The sequence below is a fragment of the Lissotriton helveticus genome, chromosome 9, assembly GCF_964261635.1.
Source record: "Lissotriton helveticus chromosome 9, aLisHel1.1, whole genome shotgun sequence".
Classification (NCBI taxonomy): domain Eukaryota; kingdom Metazoa; phylum Chordata; class Amphibia; order Caudata; family Salamandridae; genus Lissotriton; species Lissotriton helveticus.
The window spans coordinates 471,087,522-471,113,085 of NC_136070.1; the positions used below are offsets into that span (position 1 = coordinate 471,087,522).

General features: G+C 41.8%; 1 protein-coding gene across 2 annotated transcripts in view; it reads right to left on the reverse strand.

Annotated features, from left to right (window-relative positions):
* Positions 1-25,564, reverse strand: part of JAG2 (jagged canonical Notch ligand 2) — a 319,544-nt gene that overhangs the window by 162,760 nt on the left and 131,220 nt on the right. For both annotated transcript variants that reach the window (XM_078660292.1, XM_078660293.1), the window contains exons 4-5: positions 24,799-25,056; positions 13,657-13,717 (exon numbers count right to left, since the gene is read on the reverse strand). In XM_078660292.1, coding sequence (XP_078516418.1) covers positions 13,657-13,717; positions 24,799-25,056 — 319 coding nt within the window. The remainder of the gene's footprint in view (positions 1-13,656; positions 13,718-24,798; positions 25,057-25,564) is intronic.

Sequence of the window (25,564 nt, forward strand, 5' to 3'; positions counted from 1 at the left end):
ACTTGATCTCATTATCCTTAAGTAGTTGGTCTACTACTCATGCCGTACAGGCAGCGCACAAAAAAATTAATTACTGTGAACAATCAAAACACCCATACAACAGTAATTCAGTCATATACAATATAGAGTTTCTGTCAATGTAATTCAATGATTAGCCATTAAGTCAGAATTATGATCAGTAAGAGGTTCTGAAGTACCAGTGTTCAACAACTAGAACACTTATATGGGTCTTAGGTCAAGGGTTAGCAGCTCTTTTGTCAATTGCAGTTGACACCCTTAACCATAAAATTCTCTTTAAATGGCTGTCTGACATGGCTAAGTTGTCAGGTAAAGTCAGTAACGGGTAGAGCTCAACTTGGTCATAGTATTTGAGCAGTGTCACATAAAGCTGTTTTTCTGGTAACTAGTGCCTAAGGACCTACATTTGATGTTTCAGTTATCGGGCAACCATTTAAATGCTCCTAAAGGCACTCAATTTAAGATTCATACTCTATTGACACTCATTTTAAGACTGACTCGAGATTTTATCTCAGAACTTTCCTAATTCTAAGCAATATATAACATTATTCACTCTTGGATGAAGACTAATTGAATGAGTTTTAATGCTAAAACTAAGTTTCGGCTCTGTACCACCCCTCTCCTTATTTGTATCCTGTTCCAGCATGGACATCTATGAATCTACGACATGGTAATCCTAGCAATTACCGGGGTAGAATTCTTGTGGGATTATTTCGGCTTTCTAATCTACCATACCCAGGTGAACAACAGTGTTTAAAACACGGAAACACTTATCACAACGCATATCAGACCCTTTTGGCATAAGGTCATTTGGCTGTGGCAGCTAGAATTACTATTGAGGCCAATTTACATAATTGAACTCCATTACAGGCTGGTCTGAACCAACATCTCTTACATCAGCAGCAAGTGATTCTAAATAAGCAGTCTCACTGGCAAAGCAAAAACAAGCATTTACAATGCAATAGGTCTCCCAGCTTTAAAGTTTGAGCTATTGGCATTGTATATTACAATGTGTTACATTAACTTGTTATCAAACTCTGAATTGTTGTATAAAGATGATTTGCAAACTGTCAGGCACCACATTCTATTTCCACACTCTGTCGAGCCAGGCCTGATTTCCTTGGGCTGTCTGTGCCATGATTTCTTAGTCTGTAGGCTCGGTGCTGCTGTGTTACTGGAACAGTGATGGTCAGCTTATCAGTTTTCATTGAAATCAAGCACAATCACAGCCCACCACCACCACCCTGGTATGTCGACTGTCTGCGGCCTGCCGTGCACGGTCACGGTGCCGCCCCCATGATCCATCTCAATGACTCATCATGGACTCGACAGTCTCGACTGACTCAGACTCACTCACTTGCGCGAAGTTGCGATCGATCCGACTCTCTCTGTCTCACCAGCTCAGAGCTCACCCCAATCAAGTTGTGCGTGACGAGTCGACCTCTGACCTTGATGGCAGCAGGGGCTTCCAGTCGCACAGAGAGAGTGCCGCCCGGCGCAGGCGCCCAGAGCCACCTGACCCACCGCCACAGCCCAGTACTGTACTCCTACTACTGTAGCACTAGGAGGAAACAACAGGGCAGCTCTTGGAGGCCTGTTGGGCTGGGTAGGGTCAGTTATATGCCAGCGACAATTGACTTCTCTGCCCGAACGTGAGTGTCCGAGAGCGCCGATTCCATGCTAGATTTTCATTATAGTCACATAAAATGAACCAACGCACAAAGCAACTACAGGGTGAGTGGAAAGACAGCCCGCGGGTGGATTCGGCCCTTCTGGGTCCATGCTGGGTACCCTGTTGAACTGGCAGTGAGTGGGTCGTGTTCTTGTATCCTGTAGGCAGTGATGGCACACAAAAACGGGCCACACGTTGGTCCTTTCAAGCTGGCCCTTTTGGCTTTGCCAAACTGCCACAAATGCCAATCCAAAACTGACGCTGGACAGCCTAAGCCTAAGTTAATTTGCTTTTCGGGGGCACCAGGCACTTCCGGTATTTCACAGAGTCGCTGTCAAACAGCCTTCTTCGGCTTTCAGCTTTTTAAGGGCAGATCAGCAGCGCTGTTGGACGACGTCACAAGCCCAACTGCTTAGGCACTGCTACTAGGCTACCAGAAGGGCTGAGTCAGCCACACTTGACGGCCTCTGCAGTTGCCCTGCTGAGTTGACCTAGGGCTTAGCTATCTTGAGTGCGGCTGGTGCAGTGGCACCAGGACCTTCAGTTTTAGTTTCTCAATGCACCCTAAATAGGGCTTTATTCTACTAACAATCAGGGGGCAAGGATACCACGTCCCTTTCTTGCGCGCTAAAGCCATGTCACTCTTGCTACGTCACAGAGGGCAGCGGCCTGTGGAGAATCCGACGGTGCTGCGCTTTCCAGATGTTGACTGGATGCATCTCCTCCTACAGGTGCCTGGATTTTGAGATGATACGATCATTTTTTTTTAAAGGTATTGGATAGAAACAAAACGCTACCATGGGAGAAAGGGACACAGGGTAGGGTATCAAATAGCAGCAAAATGAAGAGGAAGAAAGTACCTGCGAGTCAGTGGGCCGCCTCCTGTAGCAGGGCCAGGGCAGGCAAGGCAACAACGTTCGTTACGTGGCAAGAAAGAAGAATGGATGGTGCTGGAGGACTGGTCTCGGTCTCCACACCCGGACCTCGAGGCTCGACACGATGGAAGGGGGCGGCGTGCACTGCGCGCCGCGCGTAACGCGTCACCACCAGTGCGGCGGCGAGAGCGGGGGCTGGCCCAAAGTGTTACAGGGCCGTCATCATTGGTTGCGGCTGTGCGCACCGCGCGCACTACCTAATTGACGGCCCTGTGAGCAAGTCTGGGACTGGGAGGGAGGTGGTACGTGGTGGGGGCCTGCCGCCCTGTACTCTCTGAGTCTGAGATAAACATGATGGATCATGATGACGTCAGACGTCGCTCGTGATCGGTGCCGGCCCGTGCTTGCTGATATGTTCTCCATCTCCATGACTCGCTCCATCGCATCTGCATGTCGACGGTGTACACTGACTGTCTGACTGTAATGCAAACTTAAGCAGAGCTGAGCCTGAATGAGCACCGCCTGGCCACCGGGGTCACCGAGCGCCGCGGCCGCCCTAGTCACAGGCACACTACAGCACAGCTGAGCAGGTCAAGGTCACTGACTCACAGGCAGCAGGCCGCAACGGGCCGGGCCTCCGGCCTCCCCTCTCCAGTCACAGTGAGCGTGCCGGCCCGCCCACGGGCCGCGGCCGCCTCAGATAAGGTGCCGCCTGGGGCGGACCGCCCCCCCCCCACCCCCCCCTAGCTACGCGGCTGCTGCTTCTGCTCTGTTTTCAGCCTTGGCTGGCAGCGATGGGGTTAACGCTGCTCAAGCAGGAGTAGTGTTCGCCGCTGGATCTGGAAAGCGCATGCGTGCAATCACACGCATGCGCGCTAAACGGCCAGAAGTGGGATCACAGACCGGCAGAGACGGGCAGCGGGCAACGAGAGGAGAAACCGGCGGAATCCAAGGACTGCACGGAAGAGAACAGGACCGGACAACTTAGTTGTAGGAGGTAGGAGGGGGTATCGGTGCACGTGTGTGTGTATGCTCGTGTGTGTATGTATGTGTGTGACGGCGGGGGGGCCTCGGCGCACTTGTGTGTGTGTGTATGCATGGGAGAGTGTGTGTCTCTGTATGTATGTATGTATGTATGTGCGTGCGTGCGTGCATGGGTGCTCGTGTGTGTGTCTGTGTCTGTGTGAATGCGCATGCGTGTGGGAGCTTCCCAGGAGACAGCAGCTGGCCACAGCGCTCGTTCGCGTGCGCGTGCCCAGCTCTAATCGCCTCCTCGGAGAGAAAATGCGCGCGGCCGGTACTGTCTCCTGGGAAGCACAGTCAGTGACAAAAGATCTCCTGGCGGACACAGCGCTGACGCGCTGTTAAACGCCAGGAGACCTAACTATACGCTAAATGGGCAATATCCACTGCAATGTTGTGTATCTTGTCTGACACTGTTAACTCTCAAGATTTTGATTATTGCTAATACAGCACTGTATGAGAACGCTCCTTTAAAAATACATGTAAAAAACATTAACTATCACAAGAAATTACAAAGAACCAATTGCAACGTAGTAACGTCAAATTAACAGTGCTCAGCCACGGTTTATTCAGCTAGCAGACAAAACACCAATGAATTGATACACTTCAACAACTCTATCATTAAAACTGTGAACCTAGTGTTTCTGTAAACCAATTGCTAGACATTAAACATCAGCGCACACAGGTGTGGTTTCACAAGTGAATATTTAAATGTAGAACCGTGCCTTAAGTCAAACATGTTACGGAAAACACCTTAACTATTACTGTACTAAATACTATCATTCATCGAACACACTGTACTACTCAGCAAAGGTAAACCTTAGGAATCCAGTATCGCAAAGAAGGGCATTATGAAAGAACTCAAGCAAGACTCACTGCATGTAAGGTAGGGCTGAGAGCCCAAGGATATTAGGAAGGGGTTGGACTACTTCACACCAAAAAGACTTCACTTATAGCTAGGCTAAAATGGAAAACGTGCAAGAGAGTAGGACTCATAAATACAGCAGTTTATCTGGAGGTATTACTAGTGCTCAACTTGCCAACAAGACCAGAGGAAACCATTCCTAGCAAATCCCCCAATAGTTCTCCAGGCATCAACCGCGCTGCAGATACCAATATCTATGACATTCTATGAAAAAGTCAGGCAATCTACCCAGCCACTCCATTTAAACTCGGGCATACAAAACAAATACCACCATGGAACACTGTTCAGTGTGGCCAATATGCTGGGCAAGCCGATATGTTTTCTGTAGCCTGTGGAAAATATAGTAGGCCCACCCGCTACTTGGAAAGCATTCTATAATATTGCAACATTATGTGGGAAAATCTGCCAGCTCTCTTAACCGCATGCGTGCGTGCAGAATTCCGCTCGTACGCTGAGATTTTTTTAAAGCGCATTTTACGTGACGAGCTGGGCTCTTCATCAGCGTGCGAGGAGGCTACGCCATGACGAGCCCAGCTCGTCATCAGCGTGGAAGGGGTTAACAAATTTTACAAACACATTAACCATTGATGATCACATCACACCATTGGTGCACCTCTGTTATCCTCCATCCCTGATGGAGCATTCATCAAACAGAAATATTAGACTAATCAGCACACCATATTCGAAAATCATGAGTTAGGAAAAAGAGTTTAATTTGTGCGATCCTATTCAATGTCTACACTAGGTTCACAGTTTTAATGATAGATGGACTACATGTTTATACCCAGTAAGTAGCACACTGGTGACAGGAGCCAAGCAGTTCAGTATTCAATAAGGTAGGGCATTTACCAGACCATTAAAATAGCACACTGTGTACTGGAGGATAAGGGGGTTGGAGTTGGGCGGGGGGCGGTGGGCGGAGGACAGTTCAGGGGTGGTTCCAGAAATCAGTACTTTGTGTAATATGCCTCTCCAGCCAATTATACAACTGGAAATCTGATGTGGCTAAACCTTTAAAGTAATTAGTAAATCAGATCTCAGTGATTCCCCCCCTCCTCCTTTTCCATCACAGGATACAAATCATGATGAATTCAAAACTATCGGACAGGAGATGGTTTTGTACTTATGCCATGGTATACAAGAAAAAGAAAAACATCCTGGGGAGCACTATGATTTTGACAGCATATACCTTAACCATTAGAAGCAAAGGGCACACATTCCATAGGTCAACAATCTCCCCTACTTCCGCATAACCTTAAAAAAACAAGAATAACAAACTCCCAGAATACATATTGCTATCGTATACATCTAAGTATACCATCAGAGACCAAGTCATATACAGAGTAAGGGATAAAAACTATCAACAGTTACTTCTGACACGACACAGCACCCATAATATGCCACAGCAAGAATGAACAAAAGTGGATTTATGCAGGTATCCATAATAAATAGCGGCAGAGCATATGAAGACTGCAGTAGTGCTCCAGCTAACCAAGACTGCCCACACGCACGTGAGGCGCAGAAAGATATGCAAAGTGACAGTTCATGGCAGGGCCGGACTGGCTACCGGGCAGTTTGGAATGCTGCTTAGCTGGAGGGTAATTTCGTTGATGGGAACCTGCGTGTACTAAACGAAATTAGTTTTGTTTTCATTTTTTCGAAGTACACGCAGGTCTCCATGTACGAAATCAGCCCCCAATGCAGTAAAATCTTCCAGCAGCTCGGCAGCATTCCAAACTGCCCGGTAGCCAGTCCGGCCCTGGTCCATGGTCATGGAAGTCAGGCATTGATTATGGGTCAGGAGAGGGCAAAAAAAAAAGACAACCCTAGAGCTGGGACCACAAGTGAGGAGCACTCCTATTTGGATATGTGGAGGAGCGTAGGAGGGGAGGAACTAAAACCAGTGACAAGGGTGGCAAGGAAACAGAAGAACGTCCACAGAGAAGAGAACGCAAACAGTGAGGAAAACCATTTGGATCACCTTTGAGTTGGAAGGTGGCACTTGTTGATACTTAAGGGAGCACAAAGAGTTCTAAGTGCATACTGCATCTTAGCATTAGATATCTCATGGCAGTGCATTAAGCCAAACACAATACCTTTATGGTCCAGTGTAGGCTCACTCAGCCTGATGTGGTATCGGCCTATCCGTAGGATACAGTGAAGGGCGGCTTCTGCATGGATTCATTTCATACTGCTCTACCAATATTCTGCTAACCCTGCCCAAATAAAAGTCTACACTTTAACTTAAAAAATTGTTCCCCCATTTTTGATTAAAATATAATCTGGTATTCCCCACGCCACATACGTTTATCTGCCTAACATTGCCAGAAGGCTGCAGGTAGTGGCTCAACACAAGGAAAATAAGCAACGAGGGCAGGAGGAATCCCTGCGTAGCACTTTGCTTGATAACAAGGCAAATGGCAATATCTGGCTTGTGAAGGCCCATAGTTGAGTAGTACACTGTCCTAATCTTTCATGCAGCCACAGTCCCCAGGCCAAATTTCCACCGGATCACTCACAAATATGGCAACGTGTTGGAATCAAACCCATCTCAGCATTATGGAGGATAGAACAGACAGCCCAGGATGAACTTTTATATTAACATGAACTTACCATTCCTTTGTTACAAACATTACGCCCATCAACCGAGCCAACATTGTATTGTTAGTATTAGGCAGGAAGATTCATTTGTAGGTTAACAAATGCATCTCTTATCCTGGAAAACCAGCTCTTGTTTGATAACTGCTTTGACGTTGTCTACCTAGGTTACCTGCTTGACGCAAGTAACTATATTTAAAAGTGTTAGTTATAGCAGTTAATTGTTCTTGTAAGAGGCCACTAGCCTACACAACTCAATGAGGTGCCAGAATAAAGACAACCACAAATAGTTTACGAGATCTGTAAAACTGTACTTCTTGTCGGTTCTTTTCCTATTTCTTTACTTCGCAAAAGTGCACTAAATAAGTGTAAACAAAGAAAATGTTTACCAGACTAAAGAAATACTTTAGAGAACCTCAAAGTACAAAACAGCAACTTCGTTTTCTTTCTGTGCGTAAACCGGCACATCCTGCAAAGGAGAAATGAAGAGAAAACTATGCCTGTTATTTCCTTGCCCTTTGTTTTGGTCTTCCTGTACAAGAATAAAAACTCTTTTACACGCATCTCCTTCAATTAGAAATGTTAGCCAAAGTACTCAAAGAGCAGGAAAGCATAACAAAAGAAGCAACGCTGAATGACAGACGCGAAAATACATCATTTAGAGGAAAAAATAGATCAGCAGAATGGAAAATCATTAAGGTGTTTTATGACGCGCACAGGATAAGCCAACACAATTATAGACATGCTATGGGTAATTACTTTAAAAAATGCAAAATATATAATAATTCAATAAAACGTTGATGCTTAAGGACAGTAACAAATTAAGATAACTTTCTGCTTATTTTCTGGAGTAAAAAAATGTAATTTGTATGGTGAATGTCAGTCTATCATTTATATGATGGTAACTACAGAGTCCGTGAACAGCAATTGGTTTGATAAATTAAGTTGGCTGTCAGCTGTGCATATAAACTACACTAATGTTAGTGTCTAAAAATGAAATGCTTGCAATGTATTCAAAAATATATATTTTCTATAAATTGAGCTGGTGCAAGAGTGTGTGTTATTTTAACCCTTCTTCCCACTTTCCCTTCAAGAATTCTGGGGAAGTGTCAATGTGACTCACCCAAACCTCTTTTTACTACAATGATCTCCCTAATCCCCTTTCTAGAGTCTTCCCATCCTTAATCTCTCCTTTTGCTCATCCCAAACCTCATCTTATAAATAATACATTTTTATGACCCTTTCCTCTTCTATCCCTCCACTATCCTTTTCAATCCAAATAACAGTCATGTACACCTCTCAAATTAACTCATATGTCCCTATACTAATTCATAGATAATCCTTTTTGGGTTCCAGAGTAGCTTGCTACTTGACAAAAAGAGCTTAGATGCCTCTTCAGTGTGTGTATGGGGAGCAGTCTGATTATATTCCAGGTTGTGGGGAAATCAAAGACTATGACTGTCTCAAAATCCAAGGCACGGTCTCAAAATCCAAGGCACAGACCTACAATTCTATGCTGCAACAGAAAATGCTACCCGTGCATGGTAGTGGACATGCACCTAATCCAGCAAAGGAAGAGGTGGCTATGAGGTAGCAGATGGTATCAGCAGTATCAAGGACCAGCGCCTTAAGACACATCTTTGCCTGTGATAGGCAGACAGCCATAGCACAGTCAACTCTCCTAGCAAGCAAAGTTATCATGGCAGACCAGAAATCAGCAAAGAGAAAAATGAGGGAAGAAACCTTGATCAAGTCAAACAGCTAACGCAGCATGGCGCAAACAATATAGTAGAAAAAAAGAGCAAGCAACTTTCCCAAAAAACCCATCTCCTTTTAAACATCTCCGGTATGCAACACCAAGGCACGCTGGCTCCTTACGATTTCTGCGGAAGACTGGTAAATTATAATACCTGACTGATACCACCAGAATAATGTTCAAAGTCTTTACAGTGATGCTTAAAAGCACCCTCGTCACCAGGCCCGGATTTAGCAGGGGGGTAGCGGGTGAGCCAGACCCACCAAAACATGAGCCTGGCCCACCCAAACATGATCTTGTCCCTCGCAGTGAGGACATCCTTTTCTGTTCAGCGCTGGAGAAAAGAAGTTTATTTATTCTGTTTCACCTTTCCTGAACCCTGCAGCTGCATATCAGATCAGGCTGTGACACAAAGTTTGACTAATGGAGTAGGTAAGAGAATGTGTTACTATTTGTTTTTTATTTTTTAAACTGCACATGCCCAGCAAGGCACATACTTTGTGTATGCTTCATTTAAATTGCTTTTATCACGGCCATGGATGCAAGACAACAATAAAAATGTCCACATAACTGGTGATTAATGATCCTGCTAGAGAGCAATCCTTTGTGTGCCATAGTTTTGAAGTGCAGATAAGCTGTATTTTATGTGGATAGCTCAGGGGGTTACTGCCTTTGTCAGAGATTCTTGTGTTATTTGCAGTTCAGAAGTTACAATCCTAGCATAGGATAGTGACCTATAAACTGTCATCAAAGAGCTGCATACAAACATGAATGGTAAAGTTAGAACTTTCCTCTTTTGTGTTACTATATAGTTAGAACTTCCCCAGTCTTTCAATATTTTAATGTTGCTAAAAAAAAAAAAAAACAACCACTGGGGTATGCTTTAAATTCTGAGATTGTGTTACCCCAGCCCAAACCCTCTTGAAATATACTACCCACCAGTATGGATGACATGTGATTCCTACACCCTGTAATCCTCATTGGCTTATGTGGCATTCCCTATAGACTGATTTACATACTTGTATGATTCATTGTCTCTGTATAATGTGTGTGTGGTGTAAAGTAGTGACACCCTACATTGATATGAGTAGTGCTATACAACAAATGAAATGCATATCAGAGAGAAGGACTATGGAGAGATGAAGGGCACTGTTGGTGGGTGGTAGTAAAGGTATATGTGGAGAAAGATGTCATTGGTGGGAAACCAAAATAGACTTTCGCTCTAGCGCTAAAGCCATCCCTGCCATGTCCTTTCTGTTTGTATTTAATTAGCAGTAAGGTCATTAGGGCAACTGTGGAACATATTAAAGTGTGTGCTAATTATATTTACTGCTATATTCAATGTTTTAAGGTTGAAGGTGATTTTAGTAATGTTTTTTACGGGAATAATGAAAGTGGAGCTGCACGGTGGCTGATATGGGCGTGGGGGGCTCAAAGTCAGCTGTGAGATAAGCTGCACAGGAGAGGGGGTAGTAGAAAAGTGGATAATCGGGCCTGGAAGTTCTTGTGTTGAAGTCTGGCTTGTTGGAATATGAGGGTTTGCACTTGGGTCCAGAGATTGCTCTTACTTTCAAATAACTCTCCACATACTCTGTTTACACACAGAATTAACCTGGTGAGTGTTTGCAAGTAGATATGATGTAATCTAGGGCTTGTAGGCTACCACAAGAAGTGACTAAGTAAGCCCGCAGTGGCCCACCCAAATGCACCCTTGGCCCACCCAAAAACAAATTCCTGGAGCCGGGCCTGCTGGGAACCCTCTCTCGATTTTAATTTTTTGAAAACGATTCTCTCACAAAAGCTTTAGTCTTGAATTTTAGTGCACTGTAATGTTTCCCAAAAGTCGAATGTTAAACTTGGGGTACAAGTATTTCGTTGGTTCTCTCAGACAGGAAGCAAAGTTATCAAATTTAGATTCTAAAACCATAAATACTTAAATTTGCATGGAAGGCTTAACACGCCTCACATAAGAAAACTTCCCTTTGTAGTCCCTTTTAGTAGTCATTTTAAACAGCAAATAACTCTAAATTCCAAACCTAACAACTTCAAAACTAATTAAATTATGAGACACAGCTAATAAGATTATCAGGATTAACGCAATACCGTTCACGTGGAAACTTTTACCAGGTAAGATAGCACCTGAAACATTGCTCATTTATTTTAAGTTACCCCTTTTGTCTTAAATTAAAGGACAGTGTGCCCGGATTCATACAATCTGATTAATCTCATCATTTAGCCCCAACTACCTACAGTCAAAACTTTGCAGAGCCATGCTCAAAAATAGGAACTAAAACACTGATAAAAAAACAACAAATTCTATGTTGCAGTCTATTAAAGGACCTAAAGTAGCTCATGTAAGTTAAGAAACACAACAAACCCTCCATATTGTCTTTAATTTGAACTAACAAAAATATTATGCTAAAGTGTAATTTCTCTAAATACAAAAATATTAATTTAAATATATATTTTCAACATATTTTAATACGTTTTATTTTGTGTGTATACTATATCAGCAGGTATCACTTTGAGTCGCATTGTACAACTGCTGAATACATTTTTGCACATACATTTTCCGCAGGCAATACACAACAACCAGAATGTAATAGTTATCCTGCACAGTTTTTTAAGATCAGATTAACAATGGTGGGACTTGTCATTTTCTAATCGTTTGCGATTTTAAAAAGTAACTGCAACAATTTCAAGCACTACAAACATAAAAAATCAGATCATAGGCCAGTGAATTATACGGTTGCCTAGCTTTAATAAACCTTGAGCCACAAACCATACAGCCGTATATGTATTTATGATTCGAGGATTAAAAACAATTCATGCATTTTCAATGCATTCTTTTTTTATAGATTAGCATTACGTGAAACATAAAAACAAGTCTTTAAAAACATTAGACAATAATAAAAATGCATTAATAACAATTACAGTACCGTTTCACTAAAAGCTAAAAATGCTTCCATTCAAAGAAGTCACAATAATTATATATGTGTTTTAGAGAGTAAGTCATCAATACAAATAACATGATACGAGTTGTTAATTGCCCAAACATCACAACAGTTAAGCAAATGTCACAACATAATTTCTAACAGTTAATCTTGAAGAAAGGGTAGAAGGTAAGGTTATGAGGTAGCTTGTTCTGCAGAAGAAGGGAGTGGAGACTAGTTTTGCAGTATCAAGGAGACGGCTGGCCGTGTGCTCAGCAAGATAAATGTTCGCCATTGACACCTGCCTTGATCTGTAAGTTAAATGTTTGAATCGTGCAATGAAAGCTTAGCCTTTCACCCTTCAAAGGTCAATAAACTGAGTCACCAGTAAAATGGAGACTAGGAGCACTTATTATTTATTGCACTTAGTCACTGCTGGAGACGGGTGTGGAGAACATGTTATTCTTATTTAACAAATAAAGGCACCTTCACTTTTAACAATCAAAAACAAAAATCCACTGCAAACACCTACTTCAATCCTACATCAATTCGCAAACTAATTCAATGCCAGAGTATAGCTATTAACAGGAACATAACAAATTAACAGACTCCAATTTGCATCCCCAACAGTTCCAAGCAAAACCTCACGTCATCATCCAGACAGAGTCTTTTCAGAGATGACTGTGAGCTAAATGCAGACCACTTTCAACAATGTTAAACCATCACAAATTAGTGGAAAATACGAAGAAAATTGTGAGTCAGAGTGACGCCCATAAACGCACACAATTTAAGGATTTTATCACATTTAACTGAGAGGAGGAATTCTATTCACAAATTTAAAAAAATTATCAAAAAGGTAAAAGTACTCCTGTAAAAGAAAAAAACATAAAATATTTGCCCAATTTCTTCATTTCGTTTGAGGAGAAAAGGCAGAGTTCCGACATTTAAAAAGCAAACTATCCTCTATATAACTCAAATTATGCTCTAAGTGGTCCACAAGAAAGAAAGTACCCTCTGCACAGAATATGGATAAAATAATGGAATGTTCCATAATCTACTGGGTTTAGTAAAAATAGTACTCTAAAACAAGCATTCTTAGTACACATCTGAAACACACTTTCTCAGATAGTCTAATTCTTAGTGTATTTCACGGGTATACTAGTCTTATCACAAATAACTCCTGCAAGAACATTTAGATGGATGGATAAAAACAAGAATATCATATGTAATTTATTTTTAAAGTTTACTTTTAACCTTGTGCCTTTTTTTGTTTGAGCAGCTTTATACCTGTATAAAGCCAGTACTAGTAAGCAAGGGAGGTAAAGGCACTTGCACTAGTGTAGCCCTCAGCTGCAGAGAATGCAAAATAAGATCCAAAAGTCTTAAATTGCGTCAACTCGGGATTACGCAACCATTACCAAACTGTATCATCTTTCATTCATAAACTAAAGGACAAACAACACATTTCAAGGCTGCTGTGGAGGAAGAAGAGATGGCAGAGAAAGCAGCAGAATATGGTCAGTCAGTAACACATCTTTGCACTCAAAAAACAATTGAAATTAAATAACTCCTACAGATAAACAAAACAATTACTTAAAATAAAGTAAACATACAGATCAAACACCAACGCCATGATAAGAATAAATCTATACAATGTGAATCAAAGACAGAACTAAATCTGTACACAATGTCTAAACTTTCGGAAACAAGTCGAAGCAATACACATCGTTTAAGTAGTCAGGTATCTGAACCTTTGTCAGAAGTAATCTTGATCTTGAGACACTTTTACAAACACATTTTCAATAAAAGAAATATTCGACCACGCCCTCAACCAAAGAAGACATAGTCCAACTTACTTGCACTCGCCTGGTTTTTGGCAGCCTCCGTGCAGTAAATCACATCCTTGTTTACAAATGGCTGTAAAGAGAAAATAGTTTTCGAGTTAAGGTCTTGGCTGTGCAAATAAAGTCAATTACTTTTGTACAATTATAGATTATGCCCCAAAAAATATGTAGAAAGATTCAGATATATGTATATGATCCAAAGGTGCATTAAACAATATATATATATATATTACCAACTGAACATTCAAATGACAGTAAGAGATAACAGTGTTTAATTGCAATTATAATTTTATATAATCCACCTGGTGAACGCAATTTTCAACTCGGAATGACAGCGATTCGAGGACTGCACCCCAGTTTCCTCATTGATTTTCTTCACATTTTGTTTCACATGCTGTGTACTTAACTAACTTGCACAGATGGGGTGAGTAAATATTTTTTTTTTTTTTTATTTTTTTTTTTTACACAGAGGTTTGTCCACCAAGGCCTCAAACAGTTGGCCTTTAATCTTGTTTGACCCACCTCAACTGCCCAGAGCTTTTGCCAAAATTGATCAATAATCTAGCTTGTTTGACTTCGATTTAGGTACCAATGTTTGATTTAGCACGACTGGAAATGATTGTTAAAGCTCTATAGTCCTGGCCCCTTTAGCTTGGGTAGACATTGCTAATCCGGGCAGACATTTTCTGGACAACATTTTTTAAAATGGTGGGTGTGTTGTAGTGATGATTTCAGAAAAAATTAAACCTATATACTTCATTTTGGTGTCGAAACATAGTTATTGGGGTCATGTAGTCTTATAGAGACAGAAAATAACTCCTCAGAGCAACCCTTCCACTATTTTCCAAAATTGTGGCTTTATAACGATGTGTTTCAGCCAAAATATTGGTAATTTATTTGATTATTGTTTTTGTTTCAGGTTTTCCATGGATTCAAATTCATAAACCTGAGAAAAGCAGGTGGTAGCAAAGGATCTTTACCTCATGACAGTGTTGCGAACTACAAAATCTGAGGTCTTCTTCAACAAAGAAAAATGTGTCATATACCAAACTAATCCTAAAGAAAAGCGAACATCAACTGAATCTAAACATAAGAGTTTGAGAAGCAGCAGAAATACGCAAGACGAAGTTCACAAAAGATTAAAACTGATCGGTGAAGAGGGTCAAATATTTTGTCATTGTAACAACAGGTGCTACAAGTTGTACAACATGGAAATAAGCTTGGAAAGAAACTGTCAAAAAGTAGCAGAAATCAGAGAATCACAAAAAGAATCAGCGTCTTCTGAGAAAGTGAGGGCAACCAAACCCAATGTCAATCCACTTAGAAGATAGATGGCTACCCCTCGTCCACCTTCAAAAACTGATCTGAAAGCAAAGGATCTTCAATGTGTTATCTGTGGTTAAGCCAGAATAAGGTCCAAAAGGATTGACGAAAGACTTTATTGTTCTGCCAGGCCTATGAGTAACGTACTATCTGCCCATTAACCTTCACTGTTGACTCTGTGTCTCCCCCGCTCCCAGCGCCATGTAACCGTTTGGTGTAAGTGCGCTTTAGAAATGATTTTAGCATAACATACCATAACAAAGAACAAAGTACAGAGTATGTGCGTCTCAAAGGGAAAACATGTTTTTATCTGCAGCTCGTTTCTTTCAAGATGAAGTTTCCAGCTGAGTAGCTGATCTAAACAGTGAGGTGAATGTATCTGCACCGGATTTGTATGCCTACCCGAATTGCATGCGTGCATGCATTCAAAAATATGAATGTACAATGAGCTCCCAGCAGCACCGTAACCGCCAGCCTTCAGTTATTTTTGTACTCTTTGAAAAAGCAAATTAAGTGTTAAAGCCACTCAAGTGCTGGCTATGGGTTCACACTCAACTCCGTGAGATCAGAGAAATAACGGTCAACATTGATGAAACTGTATTGATTCATAATAATGACATTTAGATTTCTGGTGAGAATGTACAATGAGCAAATTCATTTTGTCACTCTAACAAAAAGAATGAGCCACTTATGGTGTTCTCAGCTGATTTGATTCCTTAAGTTCTTGCTGCCAAAATAAGATCACACTGAATGACAAATTTTGTGAAGCCCCATAGCTCCGCAACATGGGAGTCAACAAGATTGCCTGATGTTGTCGTAACATTTTTTACATCATTGTTTAATATCAGCAAAGCAAAACTGTTACAAACTAAAGTTTTTGAGTTTGGAACAGAAGCCAGCAACGTTGATGATGGTTTTGTAGATATAAGCGAAGAAGCGAAAGGCAATACCATGAACTGACAGACTTATGCTGTACAAATACACTGCCTTTTCCACATCATGTTTTATTAATTACATCATAGCAAAACACTATGCAACACTACACATGATGACTGTCCACGCAATCTATGACAAGTGCAAAAGTAGAGAGCCAATCACTTCAATGAATAGGATTGGTGTATCAACATGTTGTAAAGACATAGTACGGAGCAGGAGCTTGTTAGCAACACATGATATAAAATCTTGTAAATCGGACAGCATACGACTTCCAAGTCACTTTACCAGGAAAGGATGTACAATTTGCTGCTCTTGATAATTTTTAATTTGTACAAATTTTTAATTGAAGACAGCTCTTCTTAGTCTGGAACATCCAGCACACAATACTCCCATGGTGTTTTTCAAGACTGTACCAATGAAGTAGCTGCTGGAAAACAAGCTGCATCAGCTGTAGGCAACAAACAAAGCTGCAAACGTATAACCCAACTACCTTGCCAACGTGTGATAAACATCACTACAAGCCATCAACATGTCCTAGTCTACCAGAAAGTTTCAATGTGGCTGAGGACATAGATCTTCTTTTACCTGATGCTGCGGTCTGCTAAGCTGATTTAAATGAACTGATCATATTGCTTATTCTGTGCGGACTGAAGGATGAAGTTCCTCCGTGGGCTTGAACTCATGCTCTAATCGGCCAGAATACCGTCCCACGGATGTACGTTGTTACAACGCATGCTTTTACCACGCATGCTGTTACAACGCAAGTTTTACAACGCCAGACTTTACAACGCATTGCTTTGGGGGGTGCTGGATAGTGAATAGTTTAATTTACTATTCCAACTCCAGTCACCGTGGATAGTAGGGAAGGTGGTGGATAATAAATGAAAACTATTCCCTATCCTAGAGCGCCCCCCAGTGCAATGCGTTGTAATGGTTTTCGTTGTAAAACCTGCGTTGTAAAGGCACTGCGTGGTAAATGTTGCGTGGTAAAGGATGTTTCCCCCGTCCCACTGAAGAAGGTTTGGTTTTTGCCAGCAATACCATCTGCAGTCACAAACTACACAACAGCTCCAAAAAACAAATCCAAAATGTGCATGCTCAGCTTGAATACCAGCCTATCCTGCAGTTTTCTGCGATGAAGGTGTTTCCGTACAAGAGCAATCCAGTAGAATTTGATCTTAATCCAATGATGGGCGTTTCCACATGACAAACATTGCGTTGCGGGTGCAAGAAGTTATCTCAGTGGCTGTGGCAAAGATGATGCACTTACTGAAGCTGAAATCTTTGGAAGCAAAACTGTCTTGTCAGTATTGAGCAGAACTCATTATAATTGTTCGTTACAAGGGTTGCTCATCATATCTGAGGCTATCGAACCACTGCATTGTGATGCTTTCTGGAACAAGAATGACAAATTAGGTTTTGCATATCTTATCTCAGAAGTGAACAAGGCACAGAGTGGACTTCATTCAAAAGACATAACGCAAAGCCAGGCAATGTTCAGTACACACTAAGTTCATAGAGTTTGTCCAAGAATGTGAATAAAAATCCGAACTTTGAAAGTACTGGGGAAATGTTTTACACACGATAGCTCTAGTGAAAAACTTGGTACATATTGATTGGAAAGGTGACTGGGAGATGCACGTGAAGACTTTGGTGTCACTGGTTACAATGTTTTGCAAATTCGATTGCATAAACTACCCGAGATATGGGTCCTGGTATTTGGAAAGAGTGAAGAAGCTAGAGATGGAAAAGCCATACCGCTACAGAAAATTCATCCAATGACATTTTGTGGTGAAAGGCAGAGGAAAGGTTCAAAGTTAAGGCCCCAGATATGAAACTGGAACAGACAATCCAGAGATCACAGAACAGCTCCAAGGTGAATTTCTATTTGCAATGTTTTTTGAGAGATGAAAATTTTAAAATTAATGAACCATTGTGAAACGGTTCCTCACCACGAACTTGAGGTAAGGGAATGGGAGTGTTTTATTAAACAGCCTTCTTCATTTCATGCAGCAGCAAGGAAATCCGTGTGAAATGACTATGCAACTACACAACTACGTGACCAAACAATATGTGGATTAACATACAAATATGGTGAATTTATCAAGGACATTCTGTTGCGTGATCTTCTTCCAACAAACGCTTTATTTGTTGGGGATACTGCAATCAAAACAGTAAAGCACAAACTCGTACGAGAGCACACCAAAAACCTTTCACCTGAAGAATTTCCACTCTAAAGGTTGTCCTCATTGAAAACTGCTGCTGTTGTGGTCAAGATGTTATTTATGCAAAATTCCGAGAGATTATTCATACTGTTCTACAGATATAAAGTCAGTGTTCACCTCGTAAGAACTACACATTGTCTTTGACAGTTATCTTGAACTGTCAAAGAATGTTAGAGACTCAGACGAATGTCTACAAGTAGAATAATTGACCTTGCCTGCATCAAAAATTCGAAACCTATACCTGTGTAACTTGATAAATTCTGGTCATCAACATCGAACAAGATGAACTTGGAGATGTTAACTCACCAAAACATTACGGATGCTTTGGTGAACACTGAATCCCCAATTATTGCAAGTGCAAATATTGTAAATGATGAGCAGATAACTGCAGAGATATATTCAAACAGTACGGGCTATATTGTTCAAGACGTTAACAGTGAATTGGAGGAAGCTGACCTTTGTGTTGTGCCACATATTGATTGGGATGTTTGAAATGGTTCCAATCTACTCCTTGTACAGTCAAATAACACAGATGTTATTATTGTGATACTTAAATTTGTTGCAATGTTCATAAGTCAAGGATTGTCAGAGTTATGAATACATTATCGAACAAAAGAGAAAGACACTTGATCCAGTTTCATATGCTGTACAAGAAACTGGACCTAGAGATGCCCAGTTTTCTTATCAAGGCACATACTCTTATGGGTGATGACACGATGAGCACAGCTGAAACAAAGCTTGGAGCTTTAACCGCTTAACCTGAGAAGTTTCTAAAATGATCTGCCGAGACAGAAGAAGAATTTGACTTTAAAGACATAGAAAAATACCTTGATACCTTATGCATGTGTGCAAAATAAGTTCTGTCACACATTTGACAATCTTCAGTTTAATGAGTTCAAAAGATCAGTTCCACTAAATGAACTTCCAATGAAGTCATATTATGTGTGTGGACACATTAAACAAGCGTTCTACTTGATCAGAAGATCTGTACATGCTTCGAGTCATGCATATGAAGAGAAAGATCCATGTAAACTTAGTTGTGAAGGTATTGATGGGGTGTTAAAACCTACAACATTTCTAAAGCCCCTACCCACAGAACTTACACGTACATTTACTTGAAAAACTGTGCTACAAAAAGATGTCCCTTGTTACTTCCTAGAAAATGTGGGGACCGTTTCCTCGGCGCAGTCCCTCTGGGAAGCGTATAAAACGGTGGCGAGAGGTGAGGTCCTCTCTCTTGTAGCAGGGAAAAAGAAGAGTGGTTAGGCTGAGGTAGCCTAGAAGGAGGCAGAGGTCATACGTTTGGAGGAGAGAGTTGCTAGGTCAAGTGCGCCTGCGGAGCTTCACTTACTGAGACTCCGACAGGAGGAATACAAAGGCCTTGTGAGGGATAGAGCGATCATACAAAATAATGCTGTACAAAGCCGCATATATGAGCATGGCTATAGAGCCGGTAAATTTATTGCGTGGCTCGAGCATGGGGAGCGGGCATCTAGGCTGGTGCCTGAATTAGAAGGATCAGACTCTCACAGGATTACGGATCCGCAGGCGGTAGCTGACGCATTTTCGGAGTACTATAAGAAGGTTAATACTGCTGGTAGTGAGTTTACCGAGGCTGAAAATAGCGAAATGATCAGGGACATTGTCATGCCAGGATTATCGGAGGAAGATAGGAACTATTTAGACTCTCCCTTCTCTGATGATGAAGTGGCGAAGGCTAGAAGACAGATAAAATCCGGTAAGGCGACTGGTCCTAACGGGATACCGATCGAGCTGTACAAATTAAACGCCAACAAACTCGCCCCGCATATCTGGGCCATGTTTCTAGAGAGTAGGGAGGAGGGTCAGCTTCCATATGACCAGCGGGTGGCTAACATAGTAGTCATACATAAGGTGGGAAAGCCCAAGACGCAATGCTCCTTCTATAGAGCTATTTCACTCCTTAATGCGGAGTCCAAAATCCTAGCGAAAATACTCGCCACTCGGCTGGTCAAGGTGATAACGACTCTGATCCAACCGGACCAGTCCGGCTTCATGCCGCATCGCAATACGCGCTGAATTTGCAGCGGTTGCACGGAGTCCTTGGGGGCTCTTCGGGGATACATGAACCGACTGTCTTGGCGTCCCTTAACACCACAATGGCGTTTGATAGGGTGGAATGGAAATACCTGTTTGCTGTGTTGGCAAAGCTGGGCTTTGGAGGAGACTTCATTGGGTGGGTGCGATTGCTGTATGCGAACCCACTGGCTAGAGTAGTTGTCAATAATTGTAAATCCAATGATTTTCTGTTGGAAAGGGGCACGAGGCAGGGATGCCCGTTGTCCCCATTGCTCTTTGCGGTTGCAATGGAGCCACTGGCGGCTTGGGTTAGATGGGATAGATCGATACGGGGCTTAAGATGGCAGCCTGACTGGGAAGATAAATTTCGCTATACGCTGATGACATTTTGCTTTACCTCACCAATCCCAGGGAGTCCCCGAGTAATTTTCTTAAAGTGATTGCCATTTTCGGTAGATACTCGGGATTGGCGATAAATTGGTCAAAGTCAGTGCTCTTTACCCTCGTGGGCGACCCTCCGGTGAATCCGGCAATCGTGCCCAAATCAGATTGAGACTGTAGGATTCAAGTATTTGGGCATCTATATCATGCTTGATTCACAATTGCGGTACGCTAATAATCTGGTCTCCCCGTTGAATAGATGTAGGAAAGATGTGGAGCGTTGGAAAGCTCTCCCGCTGTCTTTGCTTGGAAGAGCCGCTGTCTTCAAGATGATGGCTTTGCCCCGGTTTTTGTATGCCCTACAGAAAGCGATGGACCCGGTACCTGCCTCCTTTTTCCGGCAGGTTGAGACTCTCCAGTGACGGCTTCTGTGGGACGGTACACCCCATATAGCGTTTGTCAAATTAAAGCTTCCATGGTATGACGGTGGGATCGGACTTCCGGATTTAAGGAAGTACTATTGGGCATCGCAACTGGCTGCTGTGACCCACATTGTCTACGGACCCCCGGGTGATCCGGGTTATGCCATGACCGGGGGCTGGTTCCGGGTGGAATGATAGATAGAGCTCTATACTCGAGACCAGAGAAGTGTGCATTGTTTGGCCCAACCGCGCACACGGTACATGTGTGGCACGCGGCTAAACGGTATCTAGGCTGGGAGGGCAGATTGACGCTGGCCACTCCCCTCTTCAATTCGGAGAAATTAGGTAGCTTATGGAAAACTAAAGGGTTTGATAAATGGGGCATTATCTGAATCACCTAGATAAAGGATGCTTGGGAAAAGGATACAGTAAAAATATTTCAGTCTCTCCAAAAACTGTATAGTCTGCATGACAATGAACACTATAGATATCGGCAGGTGAGACATGCCCTCATTGCCCACATGCCTAGAGGCATGGTACTCCCGGAGGCATCACCTCTGGAGGACCGGGTGCTAGATGGACACATCCCAGAGAAAACTATTTCCTTGATATATATCTGTCCATGAGAACCCATGTGATGCAGAATGTATGATTTCACCCGATGCCTTGGTTGTTTATTTGATGCAAACTTCTTTTGTAAGTATTTTCTTTGTTATTCTTTAATAAAAAAGAGTTTAAAAAAAAGATGTCCCTTTTGATATGCTCTTCTCAAATGTTCAACATTCTGCAAATGGCGATTCAGATCATAAATATGGTTTGGTGTATACATAAAAGATTAAAAACCTTTATTATGTTTCATTTCCATACATGTCTCTCCTTCTTCTATTATAGCGGCCATTTTGGAAAATGGCAAAAGTAATACTCAGAGTTATTTTCTGTCTCTATAAGACTACTTGGCTCTCAAAAGATTTGGGGGTATGGAAACTTAAATACACTGCAAGTGGCTGCGAATAATTTTCTCAGATCCTTGTTAAAACTGGGCCCTGGCACACCCCCTGTTGGCACTTTAAACAGGACTTAGACGCACTCCAATAGCAGAAATAGAAACCCTAAAACCAGTACTATGCTGGATTAGCCCTGTTCTGAACCCTAAAGCAGTGAGCTATGTAATACCTTTGGCAAATGCGAATCACGCAGATAGAAATACTTGGTTGTCCCACTCAAAAAATGTGTATTCGTTGAACTGCAGCTGGGGTCCATTTGGACCAACCTGAGAAGCGTAATTCGGGATATGGCAAGAATCGTCATGGATCGCTATTTCGAGTATAGACAGGAGAGGAAACTTTACCGGATTACACCTAGAAGTTTACTGTGGCACTATTTTAGTGGCAATCTTGGCCCCGTTGACATGTTATATATGGATTCGATTTATTTTTAACAAAAACTTGCACTTTATGTTACAATTAGGCTGAGTGTATTGCAGACAAGAAATGTCTAGTTAAGTGTTTAAGACTTCCCACAAGCGAAGGATATTGTGGATACATTTTTGGGGAAAAGGACAATCTATTGCACTTTTTTCTGTTTTGCACTAAATACGTCTTAGCAAGTAAACGGTGGCTTCTGCCTCTTAGAGATCAGGAGATTAATTCTGCTGCAGCAGTTTTAACATTTTGTTTTAGAACGGATGATGAATGTATTTTTAATTCAGTCGCATCATATTTATGGGCAGTTTGGTCATGTAGGAGGGGGCCTAGTAAATGCCCAATAAATCGGACTAAGCCTGTTATGAATGTATAAAATTATGGGTACTAAAGTGCTAAATTTCCTTTTATAAAAGTGGTAAACTGGTACCCGGGGAGGATATTGATTAGAAGCTGTTGCACGTATGGATACTATTGCTATTATCCTGTAATCAAATCGGATTGGTAGGAAACTGCTGTTTTATGGGGTCCTAATGTAACCGGAGGTATGCTATCGCTAAGCAGAAGGATGATGGGTTTCTAATGGTGCCTATGCTCCTCATTCCCATGTGTTACTGTGCAAGCACTCGCACCTTAGGGAGACGTTAACCTGTAGCTGTGGGTCTTATAGGCGTTACACTTCTATCGCTGGTTACTGTTTCTCTAGACCAATATGACTACTAAGTTATTGATTTATGTTGTTTTAAGTATTTATGATTGCAACTCATTATATATTGGTTTTATTAATGGATGGCAGAATGCCAACACAATAACTAATACATTGAATTGAGTGACAAAGGAAGATGTTAATGAAGGAGTGCTTGGGATAAATCTAAAAGATGAAGGGAGGAAGAAGCAGAGGTTCATTTAGCTTCCAAGAGGTAATGGTGGTCTGTCAAAAAGGGGGGAGAATGAACCACATCAGTCTCTATATCAGAGTCTCAAACATTCTTGTCTCGGAGACCCTCAACCACAGGTTCACAGGCTACGGTGCGTGTAATCTCCGCTTAGTTTGGTTCGGAACACAGTGTTGTCCCCTGCACTGTCAATGCAATGTCCCGTTCTCCAAGTGACAACAAAACCTCCACCAAGAGGGAGACTCTCTGGATGTTGACAGTGGTAAGTGAGTTAAAATTATCTCCTATCCTGTAGGTAAATCTTTCTTGGGGGCGAACAAAATTGGATTGGGATAAGTCTAAAAACAAAGCTGAGTAGTGGATGAGTCACTAGTCCACAACATGTAGTGGTCCAGTCGACATGTTTCGGCATAGAACCGCCCCTTCGAGTCTATGGCCTTCGTCAGGACCAAAAAAAATGAATGTGGAGGCTGTATACTTTAGGGTTTTCCTGATTGCGTATTATTAGTGAGTGGAAGCACTCACTCGTCTTCATCAGTGAGCATACTTTGCTCAAGACGGAGCGTGGTTGTAGGTGCCGTCTTTAGGCATAACTTAAGTATGCGTTTCATTTGCATCTTGGTGTGGAGAAAAGTAGGAAAGGTTTAAGTTTGGATTTAAATCGTCCTGCACAGACTCCAACAATCAGTTGGTTTTATGCATGTAGGTAGAGGTTTTGATGTCACCTAGAGAAGGGACACTCAAGTGACAGACCCAACGATGGCGCTATCCACAGAACCACACTAAATGGAGATTATATAGATCGCAGTCTGTGAACGTGTGCTTGGGAGTCTCAGAGACAAAAATTTCTGGGACTCGGTTATAGAGACCAATGTGGTTCATTTTCCCACCTGTCTGATAGATAATTAAGGAGTGCTTGCCTGCACTTGCATACAGGAACTTTTGACTTAAATCAATTTTTGCAATAATAATCAGCTGAACTGGCCTCTATTTCCTTTGTAGTTTCTTCACCTTTGCTTTGCCCTTCAGTTTTGTGGAACACAATGTCCCCCCAATAAAAAGATAGCAACGCTAGATGCAGGAACCAAACTGATGTTAAGTATTAAGTGCTTGGAAATGGTACCCAACACTATCCAAGGAGAGGTACAACTTCCATCATCTCTCAAATGTTCAGCACCTGTGTTTAAAAAGTCAGAAGAGATCCAAAATCATTCTTCGGACACCAATTGTACAAGAGTGGAAAAAAAGAAGTAAAGACTGCAAAATCCTAGGCTTCTAGCCTATTAGAATTAAGTTTTGCCCTCCCTTTCCTAGTTTATGACCTTCGTGACCTATTAGAATGAAGTGTTATCCTCCACTTTCCCAGGTTATCAACTTTGATTTAAAAGAGACTGCTTTGCTTGAACGTGCAAGAATTCTCACAGATGACGTATTTAAAGTAAGATAAAAGCAGTACCATGTAGCAGGGTGATTTTGGTGCAACAAATATTACCTTGTTTACAATCGGTTCCCATCCAACCATCCATACACACTTTGTTTCCATAGTGGTCGCAAGTGTAGTGGCCAACGACAAAATCATCCCAAGGCCTGCAGAATTTGTTGCACAATGTGCCGTAGTAATTCTCTTCGCATTTTACTCTTATTTTGAAATCAAAATGAGCAACAGGTCCATTCAATGGCATAGTGGTCCACTGGTCTTCAGGATTAATAACACCAGCATGCATAACTCTGTCAATTAGAAGGTCATCACCTAAAAAGCAAAAAACAAGAGAGAAAAAGTCAAAAACGGCAGATCTGCCACCTAGCATTCACAAAGCATTTTGTCCTCTGAACTTTCTCTTTTGCTCATCCAAAAGGACTATTTGGAAATGCAACTAAGCTCAGACCCTTGATTTATTGCTAACAATCGAAAATTTAAAAAATTGATTATGGAACAAATTAAATTATAAAAGTCATCTACATAAGGACATTCCTGGAGAGTGTTCATAATGTTTCCGGGTTCCGTTTTTATTGATGTAAAAAAAGATTAGCTCAATGTATTAATCTGATGTCTACTTGAGTGATCACCTACATAATCCCTGAATCCAATCCACAAATTGAATTGAATTCTGAACTGAAGTAAAGATCAAGAAATATGGGAACATGCAACTATGTATCAGGTGTAGGTCACAAATGATTCTTGAATATAAAGAAAACATGAACTACTTTGATAAGAAAGTGAAGCTTCAACCATTTGAAAGACATTTGCTTCTATGCCA